The 18,742-nt window shown below is 43.7% G+C and overlaps 2 protein-coding genes across 3 annotated transcripts in view; one reads left to right on the top strand and one right to left on the bottom strand.

Annotated features, from left to right (window-relative positions):
• The window catches only part of LOC142774965 (cell adhesion molecule Dscam1-like), a 492,538-nt gene extending 492,296 nt beyond the window's left edge, over positions 1–242 (top strand). For both annotated transcript variants that reach the window (XM_075876112.1, XM_075876103.1), the window contains exon 27: positions 115–242. In XM_075876112.1, coding sequence (XP_075732227.1) covers positions 115–176 — 62 coding nt within the window. In that variant the 3' untranslated portion in view covers positions 177–242. The remainder of the gene's footprint in view (positions 1–114) is intronic.
• A 4,846-nt stretch (positions 243–5,088) lies between these two features.
• LOC142774959 (uncharacterized) lies at positions 5,089–9,163 on the bottom strand. Its single transcript, XM_075876096.1, has 3 exons — positions 8,817–9,163; positions 8,537–8,720; positions 5,089–5,711 (listed from the first exon to the last, which is right to left on the bottom strand). The coding sequence occupies exons 1-3, from the start codon at positions 8,998–9,000 to the stop codon at positions 5,282–5,284; spliced, it is 798 nt and encodes a 265-aa protein (XP_075732211.1). The 5' UTR covers positions 9,001–9,163; the 3' UTR covers positions 5,089–5,281.
• Positions 9,164–18,742: the final 9,579 nt, after the last annotated feature.

Genomic DNA, 18,742 nt, shown 5'->3' with positions numbered 1-18,742 from the left:
TTCGACGCAGGCTTTTAGCTATGCCCAGATGCCTTTCGCCAGCCTATCTGTTAATCTCTCTCTCTCTTTTTGCCGGAGTGTAATTAAGCTTTCTTTTTTTTTCTTTACTTTTAGGCACCCTTGCGAGAAGTCAACGGGATCAGTCATTGTATAAGCATTTCGCCGAAGTTTTTTGAACTCCTTTGCCACTGCTGCCTTGTTTTATACAAAGTCAAACTGGAAAGAAGAAAGAAGGAAGTAGAGATTCTGCTCTAAGTGGTCTGCAACGCCAGGGAAGACCATCGCATCTATGTGAAATAATGTCATGACAGCGAATAGTGAAACACTTAGAAGTGAATAACCCATAAACCATGACAACTGCCTTTTATATGCCATCCCGGAGTTCGGGAAGTACGTGTCAATGCGCACAAATAACGAAGTTATTTCCGCTCTGATTCAGCCGGATGGCTGCAGTAACATCATTGAGGTAATTCAAGTTGTGTTTGGCAGAATTTCACAAACATGCCTTTCAATGTTGCGTGTGTAGTATGAGAAAAACGAGATGTATATGAGTATGGGGAACACCTAAAGTGTGCATCGATGACTCGATAATGAGAGTCACCAAGCATATAAGAATGCAGCCAAGTTTGCTCTCAGTGTGTCCTAACAAAGCCGTGACATCTCCTTTTCTTGTCATATGCGAATAAGTTCGAAACACGTGTTTGCCGTTCAGGAATGACTTATACAGCGGAGGAAACATGCCCGACACGAGTGCTGTAGCGGGGCCGCTGTTGTTTAATCGAGCGGCCCTGACTGTATTCATTTTTCCTCACTGATAAACTCTTCCCGCACACATTCCTACAAGCCCCAGCTCAGCCAAATTCAAGTGATGAATACCTCGGGAAAGACTAACTGTGCTGCTCGCGAACAGGAGGCCCTGTGCTGTAGTTTTTATAGTGTATGAACATCACTGCCGTCATGAACTACACTGAATGTTCAGGAGAAGCACAGACACACTCGCTTGTGTGTTCTCTTGAACAATGAACTACATTGTACTTCTATGCATCTTACTTTGAGCACTGTTAAAATGTCCCCAAAACAAGTCAACTATTGAACAGAGGGCACAGTCAGCGAAGTGTACTTAAACAAGTATGCCCTTGCAGAATATTTTCACGCAGGCCAGTGGAGAGCATGCCCGCAGCAGTGTTCACTGCACATTGCACCGTTTTTCTAGATTAATTTTTCTAGATTAGTGATTGACAAGCTTTTCGGGGAAGGATCAGGTTATGTGTCAATGATAGCGCGGGTGAGACGTGTTAACAACCCCAGCTCCCCTTGTTCGCTATACAGTGGATCTGCGTGCGTGTTGTAGCTTTAACTTGGTCCTTACAGCAAATGGTGGCCGTGATCTGCGAAATGGTTGGTGCCTATTGGAACTTCTCCATGGGATATAGTATTGAAAGCCTTAAAAGCCACAGACGAGAGTGAGCTGTCTGTTGTGCAAGGTTTTGCGTTGCCTGGTTCTTCCAGCGGAACAACATTTGACTTGCGTGTCTGTGGCACCATTGTGTACAAATTGGAAACTTCTTTTTTTAGCAGTGCCCAGAAGAAGAAGAAAAGGCTTTGTACTAGTCTACAGAAAAAGACAGCCATGTGTGTGTGGGAAATGATACCAATGGAAGAAAACCGTGGGGTACATGTACTACCAGCGTAGATTTTAGTACGTTAACCACAAACGAACAAACTTTTCATCATTCACACTTAATGCAAAGCAAGAGCCCCGAGTAAGAATCTAACATCGCCAACACCTATCTTGTAAGAGAATCAAGACATAGTAGATGTCTTCCTTTGTCGAACGATTTGAAAGGCTTTCTTGTATATAAATACGGGCGTTCCGCTGGTGCCATCTTTATTTAAAGGATGACTCAAATGACGTGCTTTATTAACGCTTGAATCCGAATGGCCACTACTACATCACATTACTCTTTCAACATTCTACAGAATCCATATATTTCACGTTCATTTCTTCTCTATTGATGAATATCATTATGCCTGTAATAATAAAACCGTCCGTGTCGCCAAGAAATGAAGGCGTTCTACACGTGTGAGTGCCGACATTATGAAGCTGCCTTATGCAAGTGAAGCGGACACTTAAAAAGCTTTTACTAGGCAGATGGTCTCACTGCCTGGCTCGCAGTGTCGGCGTCCAAACACAATAACGTAGACCTTGTTAAGGTTGTTCAGCATCATTGTAATAATAAATGTTACTTAATTTTCTTGTAGTTACCTTGTTCGCTCTTCTTTTAGAAAAAAAGCAAAGACAAAGACACCAAGCACGATGCACAAAGAAGGGTGGTGTGCATTGAATGCCCCACGCAAAGCATGATCGAATATAAATGGCGCACCACCGTGGTGTCATTCATGCTTCTAAGTAACAATAATATTTAGAATGGTGCCATGATGAACAACTTCCCAAAGCATAGCTCGGCGCCACTATTCACGAAAATCGGCCCAGCCCAGTACCTTGCAAAGGTAAGATACCACACGTTTTTATTCAGCTGTTTCAGTTTTAAGCATCCGTTTATTTGTCCTACTGACCTTCTCATGGAATTTGCACCGAACGTACAACAAACTAGTGCGCCTACTGAAAGATTACTAGCAACTATATGATCGATTCTCCATACAGCCCCTACTGCAGATAAGCATACAAAATACTATTTTTCTTTCTTTTTTGAGAAGCAGCATGCGAACCAAGAGATGCCGCGAGGCACTTTTTATTCACTGCTCAAGAGCCACGACTGGTTCCAACAACTTTAGGCAGTCCAGGAAGCTCACGACGTGGCGACGAGGCTTGGCCCTCCTGTCCAGGCCCGCTGTCGTCCCTCGACGAAAACTAAGGGATGACTTTTGCCCGTCTTCAATGAAGTGTACTACCGACTTACAGAATCTCAAGAAGCTTGTTCCTTCGAGCTCGATAAAACAAACACGACCAAAAACAAGTAATCAATGTATTCGGCCTCGTTGCAAGAGGAACAAAGCAGAGAATGGGCAGGTTCCATGATGAAGATGACTCACTGACGTAAAGGCGAAACCAACTCTCACCGGGCGAAAAAAAAATGATTTTAAATAAAAAAGTAAATTAAAAATCAAACCCCACTCTCAGTTTCACCGCAAAAATCAGATTGTCAGGAGCGACAAACCAATGCTAACAGTATCAATATTTTCATCTTTTGATGGAGTTAACATATTCATCCTAAATCATGATCACTAGCGATATTTACGTCATAAATCAGAAAGAATGCATCTCTCAGCAATCACTGCTTTGTTTTATTCATCTCTTACTGCCCAAACTTTACGCTTTTTAACATGCTTCCCTGTAATTATGCCTTTTTTTCTTGCTGCAAAGCAGCCTATTATCACGCGTTCAACTCCCCCAGGGGTTTCATTTCCTTTATCACTTATGTGTGCGCCTATCGGACGCGTCTAAAGCGCACTTCACCACAATTACGATTTTTTGAGGGTAAGCAGCATATCAAAGATCATTCAAGTCTTGCAAAAGTAAATTCTCCCTCTCCCTCTTTTCCTGCCTTCCGCGATCAGTTGTGTGTCCTCCTTTGCGTCGCTCGTAAAACGTGCTTCACTGCAGTTTAACTCATTTTGCGAAAAAACAGCATATCAATGACCGCCGAAGTCTCGCGGAAAAAACCACCAAAGAAAGCTTGTATGTCACTAGTAATAAAGACCGCTCAAGTCTTGCGGAGAAGCCATTAAAATAAAAAAAAAACTTTTATGCCACTTATAAAACATACTTCACTGCAGTTATACTCTTTTTGCGGGAAAGCAGCATAACAAAGACCACTTAGGAATTGCAAAGAAGCCCCCCCCCCCCCCCCCGAAAAAAAAAGAAGCTTTTCTGTCATTTGTAAACCTGCTTCACTGCAAGTACCAACTTTTTCCAGAAAAGGAGCGTAACTACGACTGCTCATGTCTTGCGGACAAGCCACCAAAGAAAGCTTCCCTCAGCAACAAAATTCATTTATCAAATCTGTATGTCATTATCTTAAGCTCTTAATAACTTGCTCGGCAAAGGAACATATCAATGCCCATTCAACTTTTGCGGAGAAGCCAGAAAATATCAAATACTTTGTACCCAGAAATATCAAATATATTACCACATATGTAGTGTTTTTACTTTTTAAAAGAGCCAAGTCCCCCGCAGGTCACGGGATCAAATCCCGGCTGCACTTTCGATGGAGGCGAAAATGTTGTAGGCCCGTGTGCTCAGATTTGGGTGCACATTAAAGAACCCCAGGTGGTCGAAATTTCCGGAGCCCTCCACTACGACGTCTCTCATATTCATATGGCAGTTTTGGGACGTTAAACCCCACAAATCAATCAATCAAAGGAGCCAAGTCTACGTGAAATTGCGAAGAATGCAGTTCTTTTACTGCTGATAATGTGATCGGGTATGTTTCGACAAGATTTGACAGTGCGCTCCCGACACAAAAGTACCTCAAATCTACATTGCGGCTAAAATGTATTCATACTTGAATAGGTAGCACCAAAAATGACACACAAGTGACAAACAGGCAAAGGACGAGTGTTAGCACTCACCTCGTGTCATTGTTCCTCGTTTCTTTAATTATTTTTTTTCGCTACCTGCTTAACTATGTACCCCTAGGAAACTCGCTCATATTTAATTTCTTGTAAAATTAATACAACCCACTATGGTAGGTACACAGCAGTAAGATTTGAAGTTGGCTCTTTTAGATTAGAGCATATCATTAGCACTTGTATATGCCACTCAGAAGCAGTCTTAATAGCAGTGAATGGACAACAAAATATTTTGAGAGAAAACTAACATTATGCTTGTGCTTTCGTTGGTGCCATCCTTAATTGCATGGTTGCAATGACGATTACCAGACTTGTAGAGCAAGTGGTCCTTCCAGGCACCTTCTTGTCCTCAAGTATTATTCATCATATATATCATAAGATGCTTCAGTATAATGGTTACACTATTTTAAGTATTGGGAAGCTGCAAATGGACTCGCACTAATAACTAATAACATAACATACTCCAAAAGGATTTTGTAAAAATGTAGGCTGAGATCAATTCTTCAAACAAGCTTTATTTACATATAAAAGGCTGGATACACGAGTGTAAACAGTGGCATATGTCCATTTGTGAATATCTGCAATTTTTGTACTTTATATGATGCAGACAAATGATAGCCGTAAAAACAAGCATTAACTTACGGTACACATCCCTAGGCCATCTCTGAAACAGTCCCAAAACATTAGGCTATTGATCTTTAAACATCTGAACAACCTGCAGCACCTTCATACGCATTTGCAGCTTATATTCTGGCTTTACGGCCCTCATGTGACTCACTAAAGACATGGCAAAATACTCGTCCTCATCTGGGGGCTTTTCGAGAAGGCTAGACACTTCCTCAAGCTGTTGCTGCAGGTCTTCGTCTTTTTTCCTCTTTCGCTGTCTTCTCTGAGGTGGTGGTGAAGGAACCTCGTGCACCATCTCTGCAGCAGCAGTCTCTTGATCTGATAGGTCAGATACCATCGCTTGAGAATCCGTAGATGGGGAGGCAGCTGGCAGAGCACCGTGGTTGCTTTCTACCGAGAGCAGCGAGACACAGTCGACGTCGCCGTAAGGTGCTATTGCCAGCAAAGTTTCCTCGGAAGGTCCCCCTGGTACATTCTCATTGCTGACTGGCCTGTAAGTATATACTTGCATGAAAAGCCATGAATTTTTCAAGTGCACAGTATAAAAGAAGCCCACACCTATATGACCACAAAAATAATTATTGCATGGTTTGAATATGAGAGACTGAGTAGGTGAAACCCATGGTGGTGATGCAAAGAAACGTCAAATGTGATTCTGTGGGGTCTCCGATTTAGCCGAAGGTGAAGAAGCGAGGAGGTTCTAACAAAAAGACGGTTTAATTTGGCTGTCAAGTTAGTAGATGTCAAAAGTGCCAGCAAGAATTAGACCGATTGCGCACAGCTTGATCCTGCACGTGTTTGTTGCTCACATCTTCACCTTGGTGTAGCCATTACAGTGCACTATAACACCAACGAAGAATGTAGTGATGATGTGTTATGGAGACCTAGAGTTTCTGTAGTGTGACAAGTGGATGCACCATGGCATGATGTGCATGTCCAGAGTTGGTAGAGTTAACAGGGCCGAAACGAGGGCAAGGTGGTCGTACTCCTGCGTCATCGATATGTGCTGCCTTCAGGGATTTAAGCATAATGGTGTCGGGGTATCCAGCAACAGAAATAACAAAGGTATTGCTGCAGCATTCCAGCGAATAGAAAGAGAGAGGCAGTGCGACTAAAGTGGCTTGCAAGACGCAAACTGGCACATAAAGGCACGTGTTGTAGTTCGAGGCTGCAGTGGAACACTGGGTACTCAATCTATAGATGCTTTTGTGAGAACAATGCAGGTACAACGAAACAAACACACTATCCTGTGTTGTAATCCGTGGTTGGAGGCAGTATTACCGTAGCTTTGAGAAAAACACAGAGGAAATGAATGGCGGCACCCAAAATAAGCTTGGCACTAGGGCAGCCTAAGTCGGCTTTTAATGCCTGCATGTATGCGGAAAAGGTTAGGGGTGCCATTGAACCCCCTCTGAAAGCGAGTGCAATCCATGAGCTCAAGTTTCAAGTGACACAAAAAATGAAAAACCTCAGCAAGGCCGTGCGATAGTCAATAGTAGGTCATCCCGCATAATCTAATGGTGTCAAGAAAAGGCAGCCGTTCATTTTTTTTTTGAAGAGGTTCACCACCTCAATTTTGCAACCTTAGTGTGTTGCTGCTCATGGTGGACAACCAAAGTGCAATACCCAAATGGACAGGACAGATGCCACGATGGTAAACATCGAGATGACTAGAATGGCATAGCTACCACCCCCATGCATGGCTGTTGATTTACATGTAAGCAGGAACAGCTGATTCGTGGCATGGCGGCTGACAAAAAAGTAGCTTGCAGTCTGGGCTGCACAACTTTTCATCTGTAGAGCTCACCAAGATGGCTTCCCTGCCACAAGCAGTGGCACAGACACTGGCCTCCTTAGACGTATGGCCGGCATACTCCAGCAGGAGTTGAGGAGCAGGCAAGATTGGTAGGTGTTTGCCAAGAAATGCTGGTCCACCATCAATGACCGTGGGTGCGAAGGTAAATAAAGGTAACGTCTTATGACACAGCTGACATGTTCAAGACAACCTCAGAGGTTGTCAAGTGGTGATAGAGTAATGAAGAAGCCAGACGATAATTGGCTACTCGCAAGAATACTTGAACAAAGGTCACAGCTGAGATCAAGGATGCAGCAACTTACTTTGGCTCTTCAGCCAAAGAGGCTAAGTCAGGTAACTTAGTAAACAGCTGAATTGGGTGAGTTGGTAATTATCAATCATTGTAAGTAGGGGCACACTTGACAAAGAATGGATACAGAAGCATGCGTGGTTTGTCCTTTCTGTATCCGTCCTTCATAAAGGGCTCCACTACCTACAATGATAAGTGAGGTAGACTGACAATGCAGGCAGCGGTAAAGACCATCCGCATATTCTTTGGCAAGCATTGCAGGCAGGGGCAACTCATGCAGAAGCATGGCATCTACAGTAATTGTGATGAAGTCAAGCAACAAACGTAAGTGCCAAGAAAGTTGTGAAAACTACAATCTCTTCAAAGAACAACGATAGGGTGATGCACTGCAGCAGCGCAATTGAACTTCATGTGAAAACACAAAGAGCAGGACAGAAAAGGTCATGTTAATTTCTACTGTGGAAGTTATGCACAGAACAGGGACAACCATACTGTACTTTCACAGCTGGAAGCAAGGGAACATGACGTGCAATAAATATTCCACCTGGAGGAATCAGGCTACCGTGTTCTCATCCCAAAACACTGCCAGCCAAATGCTGGCAGTGGCAACTTCTGTGAGTTTGATGATGCCTTGGCTCTTGATGAGTTGTGGTAGCTGGCCAATCAAAATGAGTTCACACAAATGCAGCGGGACAATGGGGCCGCTGCTGATTATTTATATGTAGGGTTTAATGCCCCAAAACTACCATATGAATAACGATACAAATAAATTTGTATCGTCTTCGTATTGAGCATTCATGTAATTCATGTAACCCACTCTGCGAAAATCCCTAGTAGGGATTGCAGTTTTCATAAATAAATAAATAAAATAAATAAATATAATCATACACAAAGTTGTCAAGGGCAACAAATGTAGGGTTGTCTAGCACACACTTTCAAGGGTTTAATGCCTTATCTCTGTTAGAGCAACGTTTCACAGTAACAATTGCTCTGGAAAATTGACGTGTTTATATTTTATACTACGATCCCCAGTGCATTTCTTCGTGCGCTACGTGTGAGTGACTTGAAAACATCACATGTACGGGCCTATCGTAACAAATGCTTTCCACAATCCTGGAATGCATGCCCTAAACGTCTAACACAGCCCTATGTAGGCCAGGACAGACGCTTTAGCAGTAAGATTTCAAGCGATAGAAAAGCGCAGCACACACCATATTCCCTCCATGGAAGTCTTTAGGAAGAGGAGCTGATCGTAGTGTGGCCATGTCACGTCATCAACGTTGCCATCAGCAGCCTGATCTTCGGTTTTCGTGCCATTCTTCTGAGCTACTTGTGCAGTCGCCAGACGCCTGAACTTGTCTCTCAGCGATTTCCACCGCTTCTGCACCATCGACTCTTCACAGATAAAAACGTATCCGCAAGATGAAGAAGTGAAAGACGCTCGAGACGGCAGAACGCGACTAGCACTTCTTTCAAAATACAGTGTCTCACCTGCGTCGGAAACACCAGGAAGCACGGCTGCCGCAACTTCGGCCCAAAGTATGCGTTTCTTGAAGCGGTTCTTGTGGTCCTTGTGACGCGATTGCCAGAGGGCTGGACGAGCCTCGACGTTGTAAATCAAGGCATCGTTGTCGAGTTTGGCGTATTGCGCGTTTAGCGCAGAGGATAGTGACATTTGGATTCACGGTCTGCAGCTTCGACTGTTACATACATCACATAATATGGAAGAACTAGCTGCATCGCCACAACAACGAAAACATTACACCACAAATGTTCTACGCATGATTCTTTAAAAACCACACATGCAAAAGATCGGCAGATTGCTGGAAATAGTAAACAAACAAGCCGGCTTCAGTTGGCTTCATGCTATGTCTGAATACGGCTTGCTACGTTACAGTGTACTAGAAGGGGGCAGTGGAGTGAACAAGGCGGCCGCGCCGCAGCTCGGTTGATCCTCCGGCGGGTGACAGTAGTGGCGGCGCTGTAGTCGCACAGCACTAATGATCTCAGAAGCATCTGCATTGGGAGCGCGCGCGCCCGAGCCTGCGAAAGCGTGTAATTGCTCGTTTTTAGCACGTTTAATGCGTTTCTGAGCCTATATCAGTGGATGCACCTGCTACGCGCCATGGTGCACGAGTGAATATGCAGACATGCCAAAATTGCGTCGAGACATTGACTGTTTCAAGAGCCTGCCGACCCAGAAAAAAAAAAAAATGTCGAACGGAATTTGCACAGATCCGCATAGTTTCTTACTCAATCAGCGCTTTGAGCTGCGTTACACCATAAGTGGCTACTGGCGAACTACAAAGAGAGGAGAAGTATCAAAGCCGTGATTAAATCATACGCTTGTTTTGTCGGCAGTCTCTACGATATCCAGAGTGTTCCTCATATGAGCCTACGTGCATTCGATTGTTTCACGAGAAACCCGAGTATAAGTAACGTTGCCACAACATTATACGGTGACGACTCTGTTTTATCATGCCTGTTTTGCGGAAGATAATAATTATTGCTTTCCGAAAGGCCTAATACATGTTAAACTTAATAAAACGACACACAAACATGTTAAAAAGTGCCAATTGTATATATAGCTTGTCTGTTATTCTGCGTAAATTCATTGTAATCAGTTCTCATTATGTATCGACAGCTTAAATTGCGCTGCTTTTCAAATATTCTATTGGCATAACGCCATTGCAAGCGAGCAAATTTATGACGATGTTTTGTATTATACGCGTAGTACTATTATTATTATCAAAGGTGTAGGAAGCAGTGGCGCATCTTACACACACACACACACACACACACACATATATATATATATATATATATATATATATATATATATATATATATATATATATATATATATATATATATATATATATATATATATATATATATATATATATATATATATATATATATATATATATATGCAAGTCCCCTTAGCACAGCTACTATTTTTAGGCGGTGCATTCCTTGTCAGACTACGTTAGACTTGAACTAGTTTTGAGACCTCATACTGTCGAAAAGGTGAAATATACAGTGCGCATTTGTAGAGACATGCTATATTCAGCTTCGCCAACTAAACCACTGGCGCAACGCTACCCATGGCAGATTTGTTTTGTTTTGTTTTTTTTTTTTTGAGGGGGTGGGGTGTTCAACAGAACGCGTAACTTCGGCACTTTGTGGTAGCTGTGAATGCGTATAAATATTTTAGAATACCCCGAAAAGTTAAATTACGAAAACATTCGTGATGTAGGGGGTTCAGATTCTCTTCTCCTCTCTCTTTGCTTGCTTTCTGGTTCTGCGTGCGTGTGACACAGTATTTGTTTTTTTAATCTCACAGCTTTCTGACCACCGCTAACTTCCAATAAATCGGCTCAGTTATTGTGAATATTGTAGACGCCTAACCAACGAAGAAAGAGTTAAGGGAGAAGAAATCAGTAGAAGACACAGCCTTTTTGAATTATTTTCGATCTCTCACAAGGGCTGTTTGGAGCTCAAATTCAGTAGATTGGCGTGTCATACTTCATGGGCTATGGCATCATGTGCTTGACATGAATGATGGGCAGGTACGAAGAAATTTGCATCAAGAAAGCGCGATGGAGGACCCGAAGCGCATAGCAGTTCCTGCACGCGGCGCGTGGCTCTTTCGACTGCAGCATCGCCGCTGCGGGCAACACCGAAGGGATCAGGCGGCGAGACGTGGTCACGCCATTCAACACTTCTAGTACACTCTATAGCTACGTTGTATGCGGCTAAAAAAGAAATATGCGCTAGGGTGGCTAGAATGGAGAGGTGTGATGAGCGCGGCGCTCTTTGCTTGCCGGAGAAGGCCCTTCAGCGCGCCGATGCCGCTAGGGGCGCTGATGGCAGCGGCGTGGTCTAAAGGGTACAGCCATATCCATCCATCCATCCTGGGTTCGGTTCGGACTGTCACAGTGGATGGACGTGTTTTTTGAGCGCTCCCGATCAACTGCGCGGATAAGTTGTTTTGCATGTTTTGAGCTTGTCTTTATACTTATAAGGCAGCAGTTAAAATCCCTGTAGCACTTATTTTATTGTACGGCTTTTTCGGGGGTCAGTCACGAGGTATTTATTAGTTTGTGTGTGTGTGTGTGTTTGATTTTTGTTTTGTTTTTCCATACCGTAGGGGAGGTGCACGTACATTGAACACGCAAATTTTTGTAGTAGAGCTTAGACTTTCTCTTTTTCGTATGGCAGGGCTCAAGTTTTATAATTATCGAGTGAGACAAGTCATAGGGACAATTGGTGTCGGAAAGACATGGTTAAAAAGACAGGATGTGGGGTTGGTTTGAAAGTGGACCCAAGTGTAGAAGCGGAAGAGAAGAGGCTGACGCGAAGTGTAGGCAATGTGAGGTCGAGGAAAAAATGGAGAAAATGATGGTTACCCTGAGTGACCTGCTGATGAGAATCACCGAGCTCGAGACTGCGTTGGCAACAGAACAAGAGAAAACGAGGGCTATGGGAGAAAGCCTGAAGTCCGCCGAGGAAGCACTAGCCAAAGTGGTGGTGGTGGTAGTGGTTAGAAGATGAGAAAAGGCACCTAATTTCTGCAACCCGGTCGGGAGCACGGCGCAGTGCCTACCAAAGTGAACAGAGGAGTGACCTACGGAGAGAACAGTAGGGAACCGGCAACCGGAACGGCGGAGAAGAAAGAGAAAGCAAAAGTTGAGTTGGAAAAAAAAACAGGTTCAGCCGGTTCAATTGTCGCAAGGCCCAGCTTCAGCGAAGTAGCGGTGGGGCTCTGAGGGGCCAAAGCAGCCGGCGTCACAGGTGCAAGTAAACCCCAGGTGCAGGACGCTCCCGCTGAAAAGTCACAGCATGTAATAATCGCCGGGGACTCCAATTTCAATGGATGCACAGAAGCCATCAAAGAGAGGGCAAAGAGGTGACAAGAGGGTTGCCGTAGGGGCGTTCCCAGGACGCAAGCTGGAAGCAGTCATGAGGCAAGCGAGCGCAAAACTCAAAACTACAGCTGATATACGAAACCTCGTGATAATTTCAGGTGGTTTAAACGATGTCTTAAATGAAGGTACAGCAGGACTAGCAACCACACTGGCGAAAGGCGTCGATGACATGCACGCCGTTTCTCCTCAGGTACAGGTAGTGATATGCACAATACCGGAGGTACCGGTGCGTGATAGCAACCTGCAAAGAGCGGTTGTCAACGCAAACCAAGAGATATGGCGGATGAGTCGAAAGAAAGGCTTTGGGTGGTGGAAATAAACAGAGAGGTGCATAGGTGGGGTGGTTTTCAACGAGACAGAATTCACTTCGATGGGCGGCTAGGTCATGAGGTGGGTTGGTGACTTGCAGTAGCTTTTTTGGGGGGCAAGCGGGCCTTTCGGGGTGCAGGATAGCTAGTAACGAGGAAAACAACCAGGGAGACTTTTTGACAGGTGGTATGGACAGATACGATTCCAAAGTGGCACCAGTATCTAACATAGGTAGAGTCCGGGGCCGAAATAGACGTAGCCACGAGCACCGAGCAAATTCAGACATAGGGTATATTAACATGCAGGGTGGTAGGAACAGGCTGAAGTGGGAAGAGATAGAAGAACAGCTAAGGGAGGAGAGGCCGATGGTATACGGTTTTGTAGAAACACATCTCAAGGACATAAAACAACCTCCTAACAATGCAGACTACGCGTGGGAATATTGTAATAGAACAGAAGGCAGCAGAAAGGGGGGTGGTATTGGGGCATTCATTCATAAAAGTACAGACTGGCAAAGGGTCAAGCAGGAGTGCAAGGAACATTTATGGCTAAAAGGGAAAGTCGCAGGGCAAATGACACTCCTTGGTTTCGTGTATTTGTGGACGGGAGCAAAGGCCAGAGAGGAAAACCAGGCAATGGTAGAGTGTATATCAAATGACATCCAGGAGTTAGCAGGAGAGTGTGAGATAATTATACTAGAAGATATGAATGCGCACATAAAATATATAGATGAGTATGCCGACCCAACGGGCAAAATGATCATGGATATGTGTGAAAGGCTTGATTTGATCATTTGCAACAGTACCGAGAAGTGTGAAGGGCCAATAACATTGGAGGTAGGAAGGCTGCAGTCGACGATAGATTACGCACTGATGTCACATAGGATGTATGCTAAGCTCAAGGGAATGCACATAGATGAAGGTGGCTCCAGAAGTCTGGGTAGTGATCACAAACGTATCAAGCTAAGTTTTAGAAGAGCAGTGAAAGTGGGAAGGAGACAAGATGAGCAACTACAAAAAAAAATTTATTCAGAAAGGCAAATTGAAACAGCCACTAAACAAATTGAGAAAGTAATCACTGAGTATAATAATAAAACAGTGTGAACATACAGAAATCTAATTAGGCTGTTTGAGCTAGAGCTTGATAAGGCACGTGACAAGTCACCCCGGAAAAGAAGACACAAACCCAAAAGCTGGTGGGATGAGGATGTTAAGAGAGCCATCGCAAAACGTCAGGAAGCCTCTAGGAAAAACAGACATGCTAAGCAGCGGAGTGAACCGACAGATGATGTTGAAAGAAAATGGGAAATCTTTCTAAGCTGTATAAGGAATGCATCCCTTCTGATCAATGAAAAGATTAAAAGAAAGGGAGCTCAGTGGCTGGCAGATGTACATAAAAAAGATAAAAAGGCAGCTGCGAAATTTTGGAATCATCTAAACTCCCTAAGAAATGAGACGAGCCTAGAGCAGATCTATGTTTATAACTACAGCTCAAGGTGCTAGGCTAGAAGGGGACGAAGCTATTGATTATATAAGAACAAGGGTGACAGAAAAATTTTAACAAAGAAGAGCTTTATGCACCACAATAGACAAGGATAAATCAAGTGGCGCAATGGCTCCATTTTCACAACAAGAGCGGGAAAGGGCTGAGGAAAGTGTTCCGTGTAGTACATCAACAGGCCCAGATGGCATTCCAATTATGCTGATAAAGACATTAGGTCCGAAGTCTAAGCAGGCTTTGAGAGAGGCAGTGAGCAAAATAATAATCGATGGAGAAGTTCCCGATGGATGGAAACTTAGCAGGCTGAGCATGATCTATAAAGGAAAGGGGGACAAAGCTGACAAAAATAACAACCGTCCTATAACAGTGACATCAGTGGTCTACAGGCTGGCGATGCAGATTATAAAGGAAAGACTGCAGGCATGGATAGAGGATGAGGGGGTGCTGGGGGAACTGCAGAATGGGTTTCGAAAACACAGGAGGTTGGAAGACAACCTGTTCTCACTGACGCAGTGCATCGAAATAGCAGAAAAGGAACACAGGCCCCTGTAACTAGCATTTATGGATATCAAGGGAGCGTACGACAGCGTGGTTCAAGAGGAATTGTGGGGGATACTGGAAACACTAGGCGTGCAAGATGTAGTCACTAATTTTTCAAAGAATATCTATAAAGGTAACAAGGCAATTATAAAGTGGGAAAAACAGGTATCCAAGCCTGCAGAGGTAAAACGGGGGCTTAGGCAGGGGTGTCCCCTGTCACCCTTATTATTCGTGATGTACCTACAAGGATTAGAGGCCAAATTAGAGGGAAGTAAACTGGGCTTCAACCTCTCTTTCGTCAAACAAGGAAAACTCATTGAACAGGCACTACCAGCATTGATGTACGCAGATGATATAGTGCTAATGGCCGACAACAAGGAAGATTTGCAGAGATTGGTGGACATCTGCGGTAATGAGGGAGATAGGTTAGATTTCAGATTCAGTAAGAAAAAAAATCTCCAGTCATGATTTTTAATCATAATGAAGGTAGTGGACTTAGAATGCAGAAGGTCACGCTAGAGATAACAGATAAATACAAATATGTGGGCGTATGGATAAGCAATGAGGCCGAGTACCTAAGGGAACACAAAATATACGTGTCGACTAAAGGAAACAGGAATGCAGCGGTAATGAAAAACAGGGCACTGTGGAATTAGAATAGGTATGATGTTGTGAGAGGAATATGGAAAGGGGTCATGGTTCCTGGTCTGACGTTTGGCAATGCGGACTTGTGCATGAGATCAGAAGTTCAAGCAAGATTAGACATGAAGCAACGTGGAATAGGTAGGCTTGCCTTAGGAGCTCACGGGAATACACAAAATCAGGGAGTACAAGGTGATATGGGATGGACATCGTTTGAGGGCAGGGAAGCTAGCAGCAAGATAAAATTTGAGAAGCGATTGAGAGAAATGGGGGAGAGCGTTGGGCTACGAAGGTATTCAGCTACTTGTACATGAAATATGTCGATACAAAATGGAGGAAGCGAACCAGAAAATTGACTGGTAAATACTTGGAAAACAGCAGGGGGCCAAACCAAAAAGAATTATCGGTTAAGAAGAAGGTGAGGGAAGCTGAGACCGATATGTGGAGAATTGGCATGATTAAGAAGTCCGCACTAGAGATCTATCGAACCTTTAAGCAGGAAATTGCCAAGGAAAGGATCTATGATAATACTCGGGGTAGTTCTCTACTGTTTGAGGCCAGGACGGGAGTACTGCGAACCAAGACATATCGGGCCAAATACGAAGGGGTAGACACGGTATGCAGTGCGTGTGGAGAGGAAGAAGAAACTGCCGAACACTTGATAATGTTCTGTAAAGGGCTTCACCCTATAGTTCAGGATGATGGCGCAGCGTTTTTCAAAGCACTGGGGTTTAGGGACAGGGAGGGCAAAATAGACTTTAAGCGGGTAGACTTAACTAGAAGGAGGTTATCTGATTGGTGGCTAAAGTCAAGGCACAAGTGAAAATTAAACCCTTCACTGCAAAGTACGAATCCTCAAACTCACTTTTTAAAGAAAAAAAATAAATCTAGCTTTTGGTTCATTAGGTATTACGGCTTGGTGGCGCTAGCCACCGTCCGATCTAAAGGGTACAGCCCTATCCATCTATTCATCCATCCATGGGTAGTGAGCGGCGCTGCGGCGCACTTCGCAGAGTTTTCCTCGAGTGCGCTGCTTTTTTTTTTCCAGAGGGGGTAGCTGCTTTACAAGTACTTCGTCAATCGGTGATTGCGGTGGGTTACTCTGAAATGCCTGAAGGTGTCAATGACAAAAAAAAAAAAAAAGATCCACCGTCGCTGCATTATGCTTGTCCGCAAAACTTAATGCTTCTGTTCAGCCTCGTGAAGAGTCCCAAGGGTGGCAACGTGGATCACTTAGTGGAGGAGTCGCTCTGTTTGTAGAAAAAATGCGGCATGAGGTGGAATAAAATGAGGAAGACTTCGAAAGACTTCCATCTGATGCACTAGCGGTGTCTGTCGCTCATGAATCGTACACCGCTGAGCGGCGGATGGTCACTCTTTATATTATGTGGCAAGCTACGCTGTGAGAAATCTGGTACTTCGTAATAATCGTGATGAGTGCAAGAATGCCCGCCTTGTTTCGCCGTGTTGGTGGTTTCGCGTTATAAGTAACATCGTTGCTGGTATAAAACGTTACGTTGGCAATTAGTATTTGACGCACTCGTTATACATGTAGAAATGGAGCTGCTGCTTAAATTGTGCGAGTTGTAGTTGTCAGCAAGTCGTTCCTGCAACACGGTAGCGCTATTTATCAGTTATGTTTTCAAAATACAATTTGCTTCTGCTGATAGTACAGGTCGCGGAGCATTAAGTTTGCAGTACCTGGAAAAGCAAGGTTCACGTTTCCATAAATAGTTGCAATTCTAGCGGGCCTTGTGTAGGTTAAAAGGGCAAAAATTATTTACACTGCAAATACCTGCAATTATGGTCCACTAGCAGATGCAAGCTGTCAGAATTACTGTATTTTTTTAGGTTAGTGATCATATCTTTGCGGAGAGGGTTGACGGTGAAATAATATTTCGGCTTTCCGTGACAATGAGTAATGAATTAAACATGCCCACGTTGTTATAAGCCATCACATGCAACTCTCCGGTGCACATTAGGCCACTGTGTTCTACGTCCGGCATCTTGTGCAAAATTTGCTAGTTTAATTCACCTAAATTAGCTATAGTTGTTTTAGTCAGAAACTTCATTTCTTTTCTTTCAATAGGTCGAGGAGCATGGGACTAAAGGCTCAAGGGATTGACAAAGTGTCGACCCAGTCACAAGTTGGCAAATCAGCAATACACGACAGACATTCATACATGTAGAATAAAAAAATAACTTTACAAGTATAAAATGACACCAAGTACGAATACAAAAGTTATGAAATAAAGCTCCACAAATACAGAGCGACGGAATACATATGTATCATGGCTTGGCATGAACATGAAAAGCAAAAGTCAATGAGTAGAGTGACCAAATTTCTGGGAGATCTACTATTCGGAGAAGTCAATTAGCGGGGCGAAGCATCTAACGTGGCGATTTTGATTACTTAAAATTACATATATATACAGCGCTACAGTTGAGAATTATAGTAAGAAATTAATTACACATAATAATATAATGTAGTGTCAGAAATCATCAGGATCAAAACAATACACTACACAGAGACATCACAGTAAAAGATACAATACAGTAATTTAAAAATGCGCAAGACAGCCATTCGTAGCGACGTTTCTTGCAATATTTAAATAGATTCATAGGAAGTTCTCAATGGCAGAAGGAAGGACAAAGGGTCAATGTCTTCGTGGTGTAAGGTGGTTAATAGGTAAAGTAGCCTGTAGGACAATGTTGATCCTAAACGCTTCTAGGAACAGGTAAAATCGACATTTATTTCTTCGTGCCTAGTGAGACAAACACTTGAGTTTACGTTTATCTTAGCAAGAAAAATTATGGTACTACAACCATGTTTAACGAATGCTTTATGACATGTCAATTATAAGTACGAGGTTTAATAAAACGATATTCTGGCTCCCGCAGCGCGGGCACATTGATTCAAACTTCTGATCTTGAAGTATAATCGACAGAGAACCCCAGGTGGTCGAAATTTCCGGAGCCCTCCACTACAGCGTCTCTCTTAATCTTATGGCGGTTTGGGGACGTTAAACTAAACATATCAAGGCCTTTTCAAGAATGGTTTTCAGAGACGCGACTTTAAAGAGCTTAGGTGCCATGTACTGCCCTACGCTTGCTCGATCAAAATGACTTTACCGAAAATGGTTCACCACCACACAGAGTGGGAGCAATTTTTGTGGAGAGCGTTTTTGTGTGTTGTCTCGTTTGTCTCCTCCGCAAGTTACCCGCGCCGGTGCATGCAGCGCCCCAAGCGGCATCGACGCGCTTTGGGGACCGGTTTCGGCGGCCGCTTTTCACACCTCCCCATTCTAGCCACCCTATATGCGCTGCCTGGCGTTCTTACAGGATTTGATTGTTTGGTCTGTAGATGCTTATTATTTCTTTATCTTAATCATGAGCACAATAACTAGACGCATAATGCTGTGACCTTTGTTTTTACAACTTCTATAAATCATCTTTGAGCCCCGCATATCACCTTTTGGACTACCCTTCTTTCAG

This window comes from Rhipicephalus microplus, chromosome 2, assembly GCF_043290135.1.
Source record: "Rhipicephalus microplus isolate Deutch F79 chromosome 2, USDA_Rmic, whole genome shotgun sequence".
Lineage (NCBI taxonomy): Eukaryota > Metazoa > Arthropoda > Arachnida > Ixodida > Ixodidae > Rhipicephalus > Rhipicephalus microplus.
This window is presented reverse-complemented; position numbering and strand designations above follow the sequence as displayed.